Source organism: Dasypus novemcinctus, chromosome 8 (genome assembly GCF_030445035.2).
Source record: "Dasypus novemcinctus isolate mDasNov1 chromosome 8, mDasNov1.1.hap2, whole genome shotgun sequence".
In the NCBI taxonomy this organism is placed as follows: domain Eukaryota; kingdom Metazoa; phylum Chordata; class Mammalia; order Cingulata; family Dasypodidae; genus Dasypus; species Dasypus novemcinctus.
Window position 1 is genome coordinate 109357474 of NC_080680.1, and position 18268 is coordinate 109375741.

General features: G+C 38.4%; 1 protein-coding gene across 4 annotated transcripts in view; it reads left to right on the forward strand.

Moving 5' to 3' along the window:
- Positions 1–18268, forward strand: part of ECPAS (Ecm29 proteasome adaptor and scaffold) — a 134739-nt gene that overhangs the window by 105055 nt on the left and 11416 nt on the right. For all 4 annotated transcript variants that reach the window (XM_058302545.2, XM_004458505.4, XM_058302544.2 and 1 more), the window contains 16 exons: positions 292–406; positions 1088–1156; positions 2482–2599; positions 2868–3035; positions 6147–6226; positions 7267–7372; positions 8112–8159; positions 9058–9179; positions 11300–11450; positions 13253–13318; positions 14490–14579; positions 15647–15713; positions 16260–16351; positions 16428–16494; positions 16700–16891; positions 17994–18202. In XM_058302545.2, the coding sequence (XP_058158528.1) occupies positions 292–406; positions 1088–1156; positions 2482–2599; positions 2868–3035; positions 6147–6226; positions 7267–7372; positions 8112–8159; positions 9058–9179; positions 11300–11450; positions 13253–13318; positions 14490–14579; positions 15647–15713; positions 16260–16351; positions 16428–16494; positions 16700–16891; positions 17994–18202 (1760 nt within the window). The remainder of the gene's footprint in view (positions 1–291; positions 407–1087; positions 1157–2481; positions 2600–2867; positions 3036–6146; positions 6227–7266; positions 7373–8111; positions 8160–9057; positions 9180–11299; positions 11451–13252; positions 13319–14489; positions 14580–15646; positions 15714–16259; positions 16352–16427; positions 16495–16699; positions 16892–17993; positions 18203–18268) is intronic.

An 18268-nucleotide genomic window follows, 5' to 3' on the forward strand; every position in this document is an offset into this window, starting at 1 on the left:
TTCATTGGTAGTTTGTTACTATGCTCTATATACTAAGGTCCATTAGTGTTATTTCGGTTTGTGAGTTGGATCTTCCATGAATGTATTTTTCATTTATAGTGACTTGTGCTAGTTTTTAAGTAATTAGACATTTAAAAAAATAAGTATTTTTAAGAAAATAGGTTGATTCTGTTTTCATATCTTTACTTTGATATCATTTTAGGTTAATATTAATGAAACTTAAAAAAACCTTTGATGACTATAGACAGATTTCTTCTTAAAGTAATATTATTTTGTCTGACTTTTTGGTAGAACTTAGCCAAGATGTTGCCTCAAAAGGCCTTGGGTTGGTTTATGAACTGGGCAGTGAACAGGATCAACAGGAATTGGTCTCTACACTTGTAGAAACCCTTATGACTGGAAAAAGGTATGGTGAAGTTGCAATTTTCAGATTTGAACCCATAGGGCAAGTGTATGCACATACCAAGAATATGTTCTATAAGGAGGAAAATTCAGCTTTCTCTTTCCCTACTTTTCTGCATTGCAAGTCAATAATTGTTATGTTGTGGATAGCAGTTTAATTATCCAGTGTGTACTGCCTGCTTTAGAAACATGCTAGTAGGTCAATCCTTGAAAATTGAAAATTGAATGGCTCCCAGAATAGTTAAAGCATTGGTTTAGGAAAATACCATGATTACTGTTGGCTAAATGAAAGTTAAGACCTGGAGAGGAAGCTTGCATACCATTCGTGGTCGGGTCCATGAAGAGTGATGGTGGTGGCGGGGGGACGTTCTTGCAGTTGGCTGTGCTTTACATTGCCTTCTTTGTAGGAAGGAGAGTTTTTAATGTGACCATATTTAATTCAGTGTAATTTTTTATGGGGTGTCTTTTAAATCTGTTAATTTGCTTATTCTAGACTTCATTTTATGAATTCCCAGCCTGATGGAAAGGATAAGTTGACTTTTGTATCTTGCACTCAGTAGACACTTATTAGAAGATTTGATTTTATACATATACACATGAAACATGTGAAGTAGTCAAATGCTAATATGAACTGGTATGAAAAATTTGAGGCTAATTAAAAATTTTTGCTGCTGTTTTGGTTTAGAACTAAGCATGAAGTTTCTGGAGAGACAGTGGTATTTCAAGGAGGAAGCCTTGGCAAAACACCAGATGGGTAAGTATGCCAAGTCCATTGATGAATTACTGTAGACATTTTTAAATATTTTTCTTTAGTCTGGTAAATAGAGCACTCATGAAGTTGATGGCTATCCTTTTAGGAAAAGTTGAGTGTGTGTGAAAGAAAATAGTTTCATGGAAAAAGCTCAGTGTCTTATATTGGGTTTCCTGAGAAACAGACTCAGATGGAGATGTGTATGCTTGGAATTTATAGGGGAGTAAAGGAAGCAGAATCAGGCTAATGGCCGAGGGAGGAAGTGAACTATGATGTGGCCAATGCTTCTGTGGACACTGACTCCTCGAAGCGTTCCGGAGCTGGGGAGGGATGTCATCCGCTGTGCTTAGTTTTTTGGCGGAGACAACTCTATGGAATTTTGGGACCCATCAATTTAGCATTTCTAGTTAATTCCTCCAACTTTACCTCCTTTATTTTGTCATTCCATAGCGGTTATACTATTGCTTTCCCTCCAAGAATCCTTGGGTAAACCTGTGGCTTGGCCAGCCTTGCTACCCTTCTTCCAGTGCTTGCCGGCGGCATTCCCAGCGCCACCCCCAGCGTGAGGAAGCAGCTGTCTGTGTGTTCTCCTTGATGCTCTTCCAGAGCTCAGTTTCCACCTCCATGTACTTGCCCTCTAGACTCTGTGCCAGTCATCAGTCTTCCCCTTCCTCCTTTCGGATGCTTTTTGTAGTAATGAAGTTACTTATCCTTAAAATAGATTTTCTAATTGAAGCATTTTTATTGTCATTTTGAAGATAATGAATTTTTACCAGTTGTATTGTTTGGGGTAGTAATTTTTTCCCCCATAGCTGAGTTCTTTTAGTGTTGCTTTTCACAGAACAACCAACAAAGACAATCAGGTGTTTGAGAGAATATTATTTGTCCAGAGGAAAGTTAATAGGACTCGAAAGAAATTATTAGTGGTGTGGTCTAGCTTAGGAAAGACTTAGAGAAAGAAAGAAATTGTCTTCAGATGACTCTCTTATGCTGAGAGAGGCTCTTGGGCAGTGCAAGGGAGGCTTTTCGAATAGAGCCATCTCCCGAGGTGGTTGAGGGCTCCACCTCTGAGCGGTACTGCTGCCCTTGCGTCCTTCACCAACAGCAGTAGAATGGGGCTTCAGGCATTGCCGGTAATTGAGTTAGGTGACTTTTTGTATTTTTCTCATCCTGGTTCTATGCCTTATGATGGCAAGGTTAATTCAGTATTAGAAATCTAGTGAAAATGTAATTTTAAAAACCACGTCCTAGTAATATTGGTGATATAATGTTTGTTAGGCTGGAGATAGAAACATACATTATTGTATACTTTTGTTTTTGTTTCCAAGCCAGGGCCTTTCTACTTACAAGGAACTTTGTTCTCTGGCAAGTGATCTTAGTCAGCCTGATCTGGTATATAAATTTATGAATTTAGCCAACCACCATGCAATGTGGAACTCTAGGAAGGTAAGTTGCTTTTGCCAGATGATTTTTACTTTTCACCAAAACTAACCTGCTCCATTGGTTGAGAGTGGCAATTGAGAGATGGCATGAAATAACACGGTGCCTGATTAGAGGTAGCCCCTGTTATTATCTGTAAAATTGGGCTGCCCCCCAAATCAGGCTCTATTCAGGGACAAGTTTGGGAGAGAGAATTTTGTGATTCTCATATATTTAGTGTGTTACTATTTTTCTATGACAAATGTGTCTGAGCCACTTCATCTTATTTTTTTAGGGTGCTGCTTTTGGTTTTAATGTAATTGCTACCAGAGCTGGAGAACAGCTGGCTCCTTTTCTGCCTCAGTTAGTTCCTCGTCTTTATCGTTATCAGTTTGATCCCAACCTTGGCATTCGACAGGCCATGACAAGCATTTGGAATGCATTGGTCACTGACAAGTCAATGGCAAGTATTTGTGAACCCTTGTGTGTTAAGACAATGCTGTAATTTGTCCAAGGTCACACAGAGGATTTAAACCCAATGCCTGTCTTACTTTCCACCTTGTACATTTACTTGTTTAAGGAAACTTTGTTTCATTCCTTCTCTCTTCTTTCCTTCAAGGAGTCAACTAAACTTGGCAGCATTTCTTGAAATCTCAAACATTGAAGCATTCTAAATGTCTCTTGGGTAAATGATTAAGAATGTGGTAGTATATTCACACAAATGGAAAAGCATCTGCTGATTGGTGCTATGTTGCGTTGAAGAATGGGTCAGAGTTCTTGCCATCAAGGAGTTCTTTTTGGCGGAAAGACAGACATGAAGGAAACAGGCAGTTAATATTCATGGTTTTCTGTCATCTGGCTGCTTTTCACATCCTGTCCCACTTGTAGAAATTAATTAGGGTTTCTTGGGTGTGCCTCTAAGTACTTTTTGCTCTCTCAGCGTTCTCTTACCAATTTCAGCATATATGAATGTCATCTTTATTGCGATGATTCCCAGTCTTCTATTTGTGGCTGAGACATATCTTGAGCTTCAGACCTGCATATCTAACTACTTGTTGACATCTTCACTTGTATGTTGTTTCAAAATATCTTAAACTTAATTGTCCAAAACTGGACCTATCAGTATCCCACCCTACTCCCACTATCTCACTTCTCACACCCTCACCCTTCACCCATTTACACATTCCAGGAAATGGTGTCATCCTTGATTTTTGTCTGTGCCTTACCCCCACCCTCCACTCCTAGTCTAATTCATTAACAGATTCTGTTGATTCTGCCTCCAGTTATGTCCTTGAATCCACTTTCTTTTTTTGCTTGTTCTTTCCTGAGGAACAGGTCATGTTCATCTTTGTCCTTTCCTTACCTTCCTTCACTTAATTATCCATAGAGCTTTTGAAAAGTGACTTTTTAAAAAATGCAGATCGGATTGTGCCAATTTGGGTTAAAATACTTCCCTGTCTTTGCAGTTCACTAGTAATAAATCCCACAACCCCTACCATGCCTTACAAGGCCCTGAACACATGCTGTCCCTCCAGACAGAGACGAGGTTGTGTGGTCCCTATTCGTGGATGGCACTTCATTCCGGGTTCAGCTTTGAAGGCCCAGCGAGTTCCTTTTGCTCGAGGAGTGCATGTGATACCTCTGGGCCATCCAGGATTGAACAGCCAGTTGCCTTTAGAGATCTGAGTTCAGGACAAAGGCCCAGGCTAGACATGTGGGAGTCACCTTGGTGTGAGTGGTGGGGGAAAGCTTGATAGCTGATAAACTCACCTAAGGAGAATGTTGTTAGATGTGGGTATAGGTAGAAAGCGGTTTGTTAAGTCTTAGGTGAGTTATTTACTTATCTGTCTTGTTTCCAAAACCTCTCCTACCTGTAAGTATAAATGTGGAAATGCCCTAAGTTCTGAGGGTCTTTGGGTCAGCATAAAAACTGAGCCTTTTGCTAGTTTGTTGTTATTACCAAGTTGAAAAGTTCATATCAAAACAAAGTAGAGTTTATGAACAACAGCAAAAAATAATAGGGTAGGTTGGGGGAAAAAATACCCCAAATTTAAGATAGGGTCTATAGTTATATATAATTCTTTAGTGATGCTTTGTCATAATTTGTTAGAAATGTTTCACAACAATGCAAGGTATTGGTAGTGGGGTGATGTATGGGAGCCCTGTATGATGTTATGCATGTTTGTTTTATAAGTTCACAACTTATACTATACATTTATTGTTTATGTATGTTCATATATGAATGATATACTTCAATACATTTTTTAATGTAAAAATAAAAATAGAGAAGCTTATAAAGATGACCTCATCTTTCATTCTGAATAGTCATGATGCTTCTCTATGTGCCTCATATCATGCAAGGTACTGGGGATATGAAGATGAGTGAGATGCTGTCCCTGCCCTTGAGGTCTCCATTTAATGGTGCAGACATGTACAGGGACAATGCAGTTATTATACAGTATAGTATGATGCATCTTAAGGTGCTGTGGGAACACAGAGGAGAGTACGTAAGCCAGTCTTCTCTGAGGAGGTGATAAATGATTTTTTAAAACAAATTTACTTCATATACATGACACAGTGACATTAATTACACTCACAGTATTATGCTGTGGTCATCACCATCCATTACCAAAGCTTCCCCAGTCAAAACTTTGGATGATGCCTGATTTAATCTGGAAGCGCAAGGAGTCGTCAGCCAGGAAAATAGGATGAAAGGGGATTATAATTGGAGAGCTAGTAAGTACAAGGAGTGGAGGTGAGACAGAACATGACATCTTTGGGGCTAATTGAGTCACAGAGGGCTCTGTATCCGTGTGCTGGTGACTGGACTTTATTCTGATGCACTGAGGAAGATAAGAGGATTAGGTTTGTATTTTGGAATGATTACTGGCAGCTTTTAGTGATTGAAGTTGTATTAGTTTGCCATTGGACTGCCAATGCAAAATTACCGGAAATGGGTTGGCTTTTTAAAGGGGACTTTATTTGAGGTAAAAGCTTAAATTTCTGAGGCTGCAAAAATGTTGACATCAAGTCATCATCAGAGATGTTTTCTCACCAAGAGGGCTGTTTGCTGATCCTTGAGTCCTGCCTGAGGCGAGATGGTGTGTCTGCAGGACTCTCTCTGCTTCCTCGTGGAGCACAGCTGTGGGCGATCAGGCACTTTCCCCGGGCCTCCTCTCCTCCAGGGCTTCTGTGTCTTTCTGCAGCTGTAGGTGAACCTGGAGTCGTCTCTCTCACATAGCCAGGTCAAGATGACCGCAGCTCTCTTTTTTCTGTGCCGCTTCTTTCAGTTCTCAGTTTATATAAGACCCTGGCAAGAGGGTGGAGACCCAACCTGGGCCATGCTTTGCTAACACAGTCGAAAGGGCCTCACACCCACAGGAATGGATTAGGTCAAGAAGATGATCTTTTCTGGGATTTACAAAAAAACTTCAGACTTTCACAGAAGTGGGGAGAGATTGTGGACTGAGCAGCCTAGAGAGACATTTCTGCTGTTAAGTAATGGAAACATGGTCAGTGTGATTGCTTGTTGATGGATTTTGAACTTTTAATATTATCTCCTTGCTTTCATTAGGTGGATAAATATTTGAAGGAAATTCTTCAAGATTTGATTAAGAATCTTACCAGCAATATGTGGCGGGTTCGAGAATCCAGGTATCTTTTTTTTTTAAGGTGTTGAATTTCTTCATTTACTTTTTAAAAAAATATATCCCCCCCCATTGTCTGCTCTCTGTGTCCATTCGCTGTGTGTCCTTCTGTGTTATTTCATGCGGCACCGGGAATCTGTATCTCTCTTCGTTGTGTCATTTTGCTACGTCAGCTCTCCGTGTGTGCAGTGCCTCTCCTGGTCAGGCTGTGCTTCTTTCACGCGGGGTGGCTCTCCTTACAGGGTGCACTCCTTACACGTGGGGCTCCCCTATGCAGGGGACACCCCTGTGTGGCATGGTACTCCTTGTATGCATCAGCACTGCATGTGGGCCAGCTCACCACATGGGTCAGGAGGCCTAAGTTTGAACCCTGGACCTCCCATATGGTAGGCGGATGCCCTATCAGTTGAGCTAAATCTGCTTCCCCAGGTATTGTTTTTGGAAATATAAGATTAGTTAAATATTTAAAAATTTTTCCATCAAATTTCCAAGTTTTATTCTTTGTGCAAAAGGAATAAATTAAAACAGTTGAAAAGCATTTCTAGTTGGGGTAGACAGTTACCTTTCTTTAACTATTTAAACTATTAAAACTATTTAAAGTGGTTTTTCTAAGTTGTCTTAGTTTACCTAAGTATGAAATTATTAAAGCAAGAGATTACTTATTAAATTGGTAGACATCAAGATATATTTATATACTCCTATGACTTTGTAAGTTAGCGTCTATTTATATGTACAATTTAGATTTATCCAGTGTTTGCTGTGTCTTTGGCAGTATACTAGACCCTGGGGAAATAATGGTAAATAAAAAAATGTATCATCTTAAAGGGATGGTATTGTAGTTGTGAGAAATAGGCATCTGATGAGTCAGGTGCCATCTGTGGTAAATTTGGAGCTCGAGGAGAGAATCGTCATTGCTTTGTTGAGGGGAAGGGGGGCTTGAAACTAGAAAGTCAGTCAGTCTTTGTTCTCTTTGGTATGAATGTTTCATATTCAAATATTGAATTTTCTTGATCATTTGTTTGAAACTAAATTGCTTCTTATTTTCAGCTGTTTAGCTTTGAATGATTTATTGAGAGGAAGACCCCTAGATGACATCATTGATAAACTTCCAGAAATTTGGGAAACACTTTTTAGAGTACAAGATGATATTAAGGTATTATAGAAATGATCTGTATTTATTAATAGAATAGCTTAAACTTCAGTTGCTAAAATATGTATGTTATACGTTTCAAAATTATTTGGACAATTTCAAGAGACCATAATTTCCCCCAGAAGTTTGTCTTATTGTGCCCGTGAAGTTGCAAGGTTTGGTGTATTTAAGTCTAAATTGAATTTATTTTAAAATAAGAAAAGTGGCTGTAGGCCACTTAACTCTCAGTAGTGATCTAATGATATTATTAGATTATGGGGTAATCTGGAATAACTGTACTTTGATGAATTAAAAAAAAATTGGGTCAGTCATTTCCAAGTAATGTGACCATTCCCTCTGATATTTCCTGGGCAAGCTAAACTGTAGATATTTTATCATTAAATTAGGAACTGCAGTTTTGTCTTTTTGCTTTATTCCTTAGATTTTTAGTCTCTTAAAATCCTCACATAGATCTTTTATATTTGTTTTTATAACACATTTGGTTATTATACTTAATTACCAAATTTTTATTAAGGTCAAAGTAGGCCCCACCTAATTTTTAAAAAGTAATAATATGACTTTGTAATGTGTATCTTGATGGGCAAAAAGCCTGACAACACAACATTTTTTTTTCAACCTGATATTGAAAGTATGATTTTCATTAACTGTGCAGAGTCTGAGGCAGTTATAAATATACATTGTGGGGTAGATATAAATGAAACTCTCTAACTTTTGTATGATGCCAGACTTTTCTCATTTTTAGGAATCGGTTCGAAAAGCAGCGGAACTAGCTCTGAAAACTTTAAGCAAGGTGAAAACTCTATCTTAAATAGGGGGTGGGGTGGGACAGGGTTGGGTTCTATGTGACCGCAACAATAATGGATTATATTTTTTTATCAAGTCAAATGACATTTAATTATAGTGTAACTTATACAGTTCACTGTTTTTACAGAAAACGAGAAAGTGGGTGCTATCATACTAGAATACTAGTATTTTAAGCAGAGTATACCTCTGGTTTCTAAATGGTGAGCCTCTCTGGGCCTTTATGACTTGCATGACTTGCACTTGGCCCTGAAGAACATTAGCTCAAGCAAACATCTAGATTTTCTCTTACCATTGCTGTTTATGTGTCAAACTCTACCTTTCATACCTTATGAGGTTGTTAAGCTTTTTGAAACTAAATAGTCTCCTGCCTGAACATGATTTTTCCTACTTGAACATGATTTTATTTGGTATATGAGGGATGTCTACATTCTAGCTTTGTAAAACTTGTCATAGAATGCATCGTTAGTAAGTAGTAAAGCCAGACTTTAAATGTTCCTGATTCCAGGTTTGGGTATTTACTCTATTTTGCTGCCACTCATAATTATTGATGCTGATGCTGATGCTGATGATGTCTTAAGCCTCCTTCAAAGCTCTCTCTTAGATTTTGTTATTTCATCTTTACTTTTTTGTTCCCCTGATCACAAGTTAGAAGACCAAAGCTTAAGAGAGTAAAGTGTATTACCAAGCTATTTCTGTTTTTTTATTGGCAGATCTAGGACTCATTCCCAGATCTCACTTCTCTGTCTCCCCCTATATAGTATCATAGAAAGTAGATTCATTGATTCCTTTTTTATGGAGGTGGGAAGTAGAAAGTATTTTGTCAGCAGAATGCTTTATTGAATGAGAGGTCGGTATCACTAATTTTGGTGCTTTTTGTATGTGAGGTTTGTGTGAAAATGTGTGATCCTGCCAAAGGAGCAGCTGGCCAGAGAACTGTGGCTGTCCTTCTGCCCTGCCTTCTGGATAAGGGGATGATGAGCCCTGTGACAGAAGTTCGAGCCCTCAGGTATGTATCAGTGGGAGAAACGAGGAATTGGGTTTATTTAGTCCCTAGCCATGCAGGAGAAATTGGGTTTCTTTGAATGTTAGATTGTTGAAAGTGTGGAGAAAATGCGTTGAGAAAACCCACTGAGGTGCCCCCAGAGCATTTATGAAATTTGTGATGCGAATCAGAACATTTTCGTAGAAACTTTGTCACGGGAACTTTTGCCAGTCTGCCTCCAGCATGCACATCTTCCTCTTATGTCAGAGGTCCTTGGGAGCATTCTGGTTGGTTGTAACACTTAATATTTCACAGATTATTAGATTTAAAACAAACTCTTTACCATCTGCAGCAATGAAATATTCATGCATTTCACTTGTGTAGCTATATGTCCTGAATATGGCAAGGAGCTATGTGAAACAAGTTTCCCACTGAACTGATAGGGATATGTTGGAACAAAGAATGACTCAGACAAGTCCAGCTTGGCAAGTAATGAGCATTTATATAATGGGCTTACGTGGGGTCCTCATCCTTGGTAGCGGGAGGAAAAACAGTATTTTCAGAGCTTGATTGTCCACGCTTACCGCCAGAGGAGAGGGGTCTTTTATGGGGCATGTCTACGTGCAGCTGAGGGGCAGCTGCCTTCTAAAGAATGCCTTCTAAAAATGCCAAAGGTACGTGACATGACAATAATTATGAAGTGTGCATCATACTTCATTAGGGGATGTACTTGACTTTTAGAGGAAAAAGATCCTAAAGGAACAAATGTTTTCAGCAGGGCAGAAGTTACACATTGGTGGAGAGGTTTATTGATATAGGGGTGATCAGGCAGTTTGGGGGAAAACAGATACCATGTCAGGCTTCTGGGAAAGCATGTTAAGCATTCTAGTACAAGATCACTTGATCAGTCATGAGTTACAGGGGCTTGCAGTTTTAACTGTTCAGGACTGGTGCTTCTATTTGGAGTGGGGGAAAGAGTAGAAGGTTGGGGGGAGAAAAAATGCAAAGTCTTATATGCCACATATATATCTAGTCACATATGTAATGGCCTTTTGGAATTGAAATCAACAGTGAAGGATTCTAGCTTGTATATTGTTTTTAAAGTAGAGTTTTATCTAGGAACTTGGTTCCATTTTGTTTCCCTCTTAAAACTAGATCAAACTAATAATACCAACAATATTTTATGGTAACTAAATAGTTGATGAAGGAAAGTTCTAAAGAAGGACTCACCTAATTGAAAAGGATTGATAAAATTAGGATATCTCTGATTTGCTACCCTCAATGAAATAATCTCGGTAATGATCAACGGTGGCTCCTTCATCCAGCTGGATCTTGGGGAATATAATGCATGATCCAGGCCAACAAAACCTGAACCCACTGATCACTCTTAACATCACAAAAAGACAACCAGATATTATATGCGTCCTAATGTGATGGAATAGAGCACACACAGCACCACCTATGAAAAATTTCAGGTTTTAAAAAAATTGCACCTGAACCCAATCAAGCCTGCAGATCTGCGTAGGGGACAGAGGAACATGTTATATTACCCCATTGGAATGCATTCAGTGAGGACAAATAAGAGAATGGGCAGGGGGAGGGGACTATTGTAGATTTAAAAAGATTTAAGAAATGCAGTAGATTGTAATGTGTGAATGGACTCTGTATCCTCATTCAAAAAAGGAGTTCTTAAAGACACTTAGGAAACAGCCAGGAAATTAGATGATATGAAAAAAATTTATTAGTATTCTTATGGTGTGAAAATGATATTATGATTATGATACACACTGAAGTTTAGTTATTAGGTATGTTTCGAAATAATATGGCAGGGAAAAAAGTGTTTGCCCTTTGCGTGTATAGAGGAGGTATAAATAAAAAACCAAATTGACCAAATGTGCTAATTGTTGAACTGGTGGAGGGTACATGGAAATTCATTTATGATTGTCTTTACTTTCATATATTTTGAAATTTTCTGTAATAAAAAAAAAAAAAAAAGAAAGAATAGTGCCAAGGTCAGGCTCTGTAACCATGTGAATATATGCCTGAATGCAGTAAAGTGCAGTGTCCTCATGACTGGATTTGTAGAGCTTCTGACCAACCCTTTTGTTAAAAGGACTCAGGCGTTGTGTTCTGTGTGTCTATAGCATTAACACCCTTGTGAAGATCAGCAAAAGTGCAGGAGCCATGTTGAAACCACATGCACCCAAACTTATCCCAGCTCTGTTGGAATCCTTAAGTGTATTGGAGCCCCAGGTTCTCAATTATTTGAGCCTCCGGGCTACAGACCAAGAAAAGGTAAGTCGATAGCACAGACCTGTTTGTAAATATCATGAAGGAAGAGCCCTGTAAAGTTTCCGAGGTCCATCTGGACAATCGTCTTCTAACAACTCCTGTGGACACATGCTTAGAAGAGTCTTCGGAGGCAGGATTATACAATTTTTTTGTAAAACAAATGAAATCTGGCACCCCCAGCAAAAAAATGCATTCACATTCATTTAACACAGGTTTTTGTATATATTTACATACATGTATATTTTCTTAAGGAATTAGGTCTACACCTTCAGAGTCCTCTTATGGATCAACCCTTGCCCCATAAGTAAAGAGGATTTGCACCTAGACTTTGGCATTGTTCAAAAATTATTCTGCTTTTTAGATATCATACTCTAGATTCCTAGTCTCTGATCAGAGTCTTTTTTAAAAAAAAGTTATTTAACTTGAGCTAAAATATATTTATTTTGCAAAATTAAAGCAATACTGGAAGGTAGAAGGTAATTCCCTTTGGGGGTCCCTGCTCTCCTGCTACCAACATTATTTTCTGAAGAGTAACTACTGTCAACAATTCCCTGTGTCCTTTTTCAAATCCTTTTGTAGCCAGAGGCTGAAAAAACACACACACCTTGATTTTAAATTAGAGTAAGACTATGACTATTTTTCTGCCACTTGCTTTTTAAAAGCAGTGTTTCAGTTATAGAGATGTAATTTTGTTCATTTTAACACATGCGTAGTATTTTGCAGGGAGGTAATGTGCAATTTATTTTACCATTTCATTACTGTAAACAGTCTAGCGATGTACATCTTTTATATATTTATACCTGCATATATTTGAGTTTTTGTCGGGGAGGTTTTGTGACATCAGAGGTTAGGAATGTTGTTTTCTCCACACTCCACCAACAATGAATGACAATCTGATAAGCAAGAATCTTGTTGTTCTGGTTTGTACTTTCCTCTTACTAGTGTCCGTTATTTCTTCTTGTTGTAGCCATTTATCTTCCAGTTTCAGGCCTATTTTTCTGCTTTGCTGGTTGATCTTTCTATGTTTGTCTTTGCTTAACAGAACTAATAAACCCCTGCCTTATATGTTGTAAAGATTTTCTCTCTTTCACTATTTGATTTCTAATTTGCCTAAATTGTAATAGCCTACTGTCTTTCCTTTGCCTCTAATACTGCTGTTTCTTCCTGTTCCTCATTCTTTCCTCTTTTAGTAGTCGACTTGCCTTTCCTAGGTTCTCATAGCATATTGATAGATCAGGCATTAGGAAACATAAATTCTAGTCTAAACTCTGCAGCCCCAGGCAGGTTACTCCTGTGTGCCTTATGTTTTTCATTGATTGTATCTGCTTAGCATTAACACCTTCCATAGGGTAGTTGTAAGACTAAAATTCTGTTGTGTTTATGAAGGCCAATTAAGAAATTAAAGCATTACATGTATAATTGCTTAAACACAATGAAAAAAAAAACAAAACCGTTGCTAGACATTAATGTAGTCTATTCCTTTTTTCAGTAGATAGAGAGAACCTGAGGCCCAAGGAGGCTGGATGGCTTATCAAAGCCATACTAGGTTAAGTTGTAACTGCAGTTAATTTCTATCTCTTGTCTAAATTTCTTATCTGCAGTGAGATGCTGCTTCTCCAGGTAAATTGTTGAGTGTAGGTCAAAAGAAATTAGATTTAGACTTAGCTTGACTTTGTTATAGCTACATACTATTAAAAAATTAGTTATTTGGTTTGGAAATAAAGCATTTATGTGTGTGTGGTTGGGGGAAGGGATTATGCCTAATTAAGTGACTGTCCTGAGAGACTTGAATTTGTGTTCTTCAGGCTGCAATGGATAGTGCGCGACTCAGTGCTGCCAAATCCTCTCCCATGATGGAAACAATCAACATGGTGAGTATCTAAAATCCTTCAAGCTACTTTAAATGAAATAGATGTTTAAGGGATGATTCAAGGCAGTTACTGCGACTCCAATTTTTTCTTAGCGTAATTTTTTTTCTTACATATTATGAAATTTAGTAAATACTTTTCTAAATATTAAAATCCATTAGTCAGATTTGTGTTGTAAGGGAGAATAACATATTAATAGATAGCTCTACAAATCTATATCTGTATATATTTTAGTCCACCAATTTTAAAAAATTCATGTTTTTGCCTCTGCCTTACAGTTGTCTATAGGCGGAACTAGGAGGGTATAAACTGGGTTTGTGGATATTCAGTGTAGTAAGGCAGCGAAACAGATAGGTGAAGAGAATTGAGCAGTGCTGATAGGTTAGTCACAGAAAGAAATTTGCAGTTAGGAGCTACTTGACACTGAAGTTCTAATTCCTAAAGTCCCTGGAGTTTGGTTTCAAGGAGTTAAGTTGACTCTGTAGGCCCTACCCCATAGGTGGTTGGCTGAGAGTGTATGACCTACCTCCTGGAATTGTTCTGGTGAGCAGATCACACAGGGCTGGGCAAGAGGAATAGATACTTTTGAGTGCCTTTTGGATGAATATTAACAAAATTTAGTCTACGAATGTTTTATCTCTGTTGGATTATTGGGGGGAATAGAACTTAGAGAAATATAAACAGTTAGAGAACACCATATGGATATGTTCATTAATAATAGAGTATATGCTGTTGTATTTTCAGAAATACGTTACAGCAAATTATTAGTGAATTAATTTAACTTATTAAGGGCAGTTTGGCAGGAAAGTCATGCTAAATAGGTCAATTTTAACCTGTGTCTTAAAACATACTATGAACATGGAATGGTAAAGAAGAGAGCCCAGAGGGGATCCTTGTTTTTGAGTAATCATTATTAAAATAGTTTCTCTTTTAGTAAATTGTTTTTCATTAATTATATTTTGTTTTGCCATTGTTTTTACTGTGTTGAACCAGATGATTTTTCTTTTTGTGTATGTTGAAATTAGAGCAAAATCAAGCCAGTGATTTTTCAACTTCATGTCAAGTCCATGGGTACATGTTTGACATTGGCATTATTTAATTAAAGCCCTGCTTCCTGTGGTCCTGACTTGATTGATTGTGAAGATCTCCCTTTTTATTTCTTTTTTTCCAATAGTGTCTGCAATATCTTGACGTGTCAGTGCTGGGTGAGCTAGTTCCTAGATTATGTGAATTGATCAGAGGTGGTGTTGGTCTTGGAACTAAGGTAAGTGTATTTTACACAAGGTGAAGTGTGTGCTGTTATTAGTTTGGGCCATAAATTCCTATGTTTGAAATTCACCGTTTTCTTCATAACCTAATATTATTTTACATTAACCATGTTGTTTCTGTGGTTGCACTAACTTGAAACATGTAACTCATTCAGGAAATAAAACATGTAGCTTATCAGTGAAGTGTTTTCCTTCTTCAGTGGAATCGTTTCTGTTCCCTAGTTGCTTTGTCTGTGCCCTCTGGGTCCCGTTCCTCCTTAGCTCACAGAAATGCTCATCAGCGCTCAGGGCAGGGCTTTTCTGGGTAGTGATTAGCGTTTTTATCGAGACAGGACCACAGAAAGAGGTCTTCCTCTCAAGGATCTTTCAGTGCTCAGACATTTTTCTCTCATCTTTTAAAAATAAACAGATGGTTCACTACCTTTTTTTTGTTACTTAAAATTAACTTTTGCTTGTATTAAAATATTTAGCTTTTACAGATCAGAATAAAATTAGAAAATAATTGCCCTTAATTTTGCCACCCAGAGAGAATTCCTGTCTGTATTCTGGAAGGTGTCTTTCCCATGTCTTTTCTCTGCACATGCCTTGTTTTATAGTGTCCTCATTAATGACTTTATGATACTCTAGTGTATGGATGTAACAAATTTATTTTAACCCATCAGTGAACATCCAGTTTGTGTCCTTTTTTTTTTTAATTAAACAAAGTACTGTAGTGAATATCTTTGGAGCCATCTGAAGTTTTTTCCCTTTGGTTAATTGTCTAGAAATGGGTATGGTAGAATAAGGATGGACAAGATTACATGTGTTGCCCTCCTGAAAGCTTGTACCTGTTTTTTTCTTGTTTGCAGTGTCCGAGAGTACTCATCTTCCTGCTGGAGGTCTTGGGGGGAAAGTCTTTGCCTTACTCATTTAAAATAAGGGTTTTTCCCTTTCTAGATTGAATCCCACGGGGCCTCTTTGGCATCGTGTCTTTCTTATTTTAAAATCTGTGACACCTAAAACAAGGGATTTGATAGAGCATCGTGACCATCAAATTTAGACCTTTGCCTTTGTAACCCTATAGGGAGGCTGTGCCAGTGTCATTGTGTCATTAACTACTCAGTGTCCCCAGGACCTAACACCTTACTCAGGTGAGTGTGTCTAAACAATGTGTGGTGCTGTTTGCGAGTTCATGTCTAGTGTGACACGATTTTAAAGGGAAAGATTATTTTCATTCAAACGCTGGTGATGCAGTCCGCTCCCTTTATCTCTCTCTTTGCAAGAAGTGCAAGGGCTATCAAGTTTAGCCAGTTTTCACTGTTTTATAAAAAGTGATTATTTCTTAGTGGTATAAGTTGGGAAAAGTATCTTCTATCCTGTAAGATCCTTGTACTATGTATAGCTAGTTTTATGTGAGCGTTTTTTACTTCTTAGATTGGCTCTAGTATGGGGCTAATGAACTTTATGTACCTAGCTCTCATTTTGTCCCTTTCCCTACAATATTCTAGACCCAGATTAATTTTTAATTTTATATCATGTGAGAGAAAGGGACAATACAAGTATAACACTCAAGAAACCCAAACTACTGTGGAGTAAATCAGATTTTTACTATGAAATAATAAGGTATTACATTTGTTTTGGTTCTGGGAACAGAGCAGAACATTTTTATCAGATTTTATTTTCTTTATTTCTGATAGGTAAACTTATGAGTGCTTTGCTTAGTGGCTTGACAGATCGGAACAGTGTCATTCAGAAATCCTGTGCATTTGCCACGGGCCATTTAGTTCGGGTAAGTTAAATTTCTTAGTTAAGTAAAACTCTTTGATAACTGAAAAAAAAAATGACTAGAATTATTTCGCCTGTAGACCTCACGAGATAGCAGCACTGAAAAACTCCTGCAGAAACTCAATGGCTGGTATATGGAGAAAGAAGGTACCTTTCTTTTCCTGTGTTATGTTGTTTTTAATTTAGATGTTAAGATAATAAAGCATTATATTTTGCCTGACATGCTTTTACTTGGCTTTATCTATTCATTTGTTTTGTTGTGTGCAAGTTGAGCAGTGGTCTGTTTAGATCAGTTACCCTTAAAATAATAAATTTCATAAAGGTTTTACTTTTTTTGTGTGTTTCTCTTCAGAACCCATCTATAAGACCTCTTGTGCTTTGACTATTCATGCCATTGGACGATACAGCCCTGATGTATTGAAGAACCATGCAAAAGAGGTTCTACCGTTGGCATTTTTAGGCATGCATGAAATTGCTGATGAGGAAAAATCAGAAAAAGAAGAATGTAACTTATGGACTGAAGTGTGGCAGGAAAATGTACCTGGTCAGTAAACAGTGCCTATGAATTAAACTTGTTTCTTAAGAACCACAGGTGGAATCTTACATTTTTTACCTATAAATTCCTGGAGTTACTTTCCTAGGACCTTAACAACATACAAGTTCCATTTAGTGTTTGTTTGTTTGTTTTTAGGAGGTGTGGGGGATTGAACCTGGGACCTTGTTTATGCAAAGCAGGCCCTCAGCCACTAACCACTGAGCTACACCTGCTCCATTCCATTTAGTTTTTTTTTTTAAAGATTTCTTTCTTTCTCTCCCCTCCCCCACCCCCACCCTCGTTGTTTATTCTCGATGTCTACTTGCTGTGTCTTCTTTGTCTGCTTCTGTTGTTGTCAATGGCACGGGAATCTGTTTCTTCTTGTTGCGTCATCTTGTGTCAGATCTCCTTGTGTGTGGCACCATTCCTGGGCAGGCTGCACTTTCTTTTATGTTGGGTGGCTCTCCTTGCGGGGCGCGATCCTTGCATGTGGGGCTCCCCTACGTGGGGGACACCCCTGCATGGCATGGCACTCCTTGCGTGCATCAGCACTGCGCATGGGCCAGCTGCATACGGGTCAGGGAGGCCCGGGGTTTGAACCGTGAACCTCCCATGTGGTAGACGGACGCCCTAACCACTAGGCCAAGTCCACCACCCCATTTAGTTTTAAGCCTCCCCAAATTGCTAAGTGCTCAAGGCTGGGTCTCAGAGCCCTTCTCTTTACTTTCTCATTGCTGCCAATGTAAGAGAATAGAAACTCTACTCAAGCAAAGAATAATTGTACTTGTTTTAATTGAAAGTGTAATCATAATTGTATTGTAGCTTGCCTTAGAGTATTATTTTAAAGTATTGGTTCTCAACTGCGTTTCACCTTGTCTCACATGAATAGATGATGACTATTTGCACAACACTGTCTGGTGAACATAACCAGTTTCATAAAGTCCAGTTGTTATAGAGATGAGCCACACAGCTGCCACTTTCTCTCTTGACAGAAGGCTGTGCTGTGACAGTTAAGAATCACTGCTTTAAACTGACAGTCACTCTGTTTTTCAGACGCAGTACAGTGAGTTTTTCTGTCCTTTAAAGTTTCATACTGCTTTTCCTAACCCAGGTTCCTTTGGTGGCATTCGATTATACCTGCAGGAGTTGATTGCCATTACCCAGAAGGCTTTGCAGTCTCAGTCTTGGAAAATGAAAGCCCAGGGTGCGATTGCCATGGCATCAATTGCAAAACAAACCAGCTCCCTAGTACCTCCATATCTGGGAATGATACTGACTGCGTTACTGCAAGGCCTGGCAGGAAGAACATGGGCAGGAAAGGTAAAGGAATCATTCATACCCAGTTAAATTGAAAGTGTCCTTAAAGGATTGTGACTTCATCTTTCA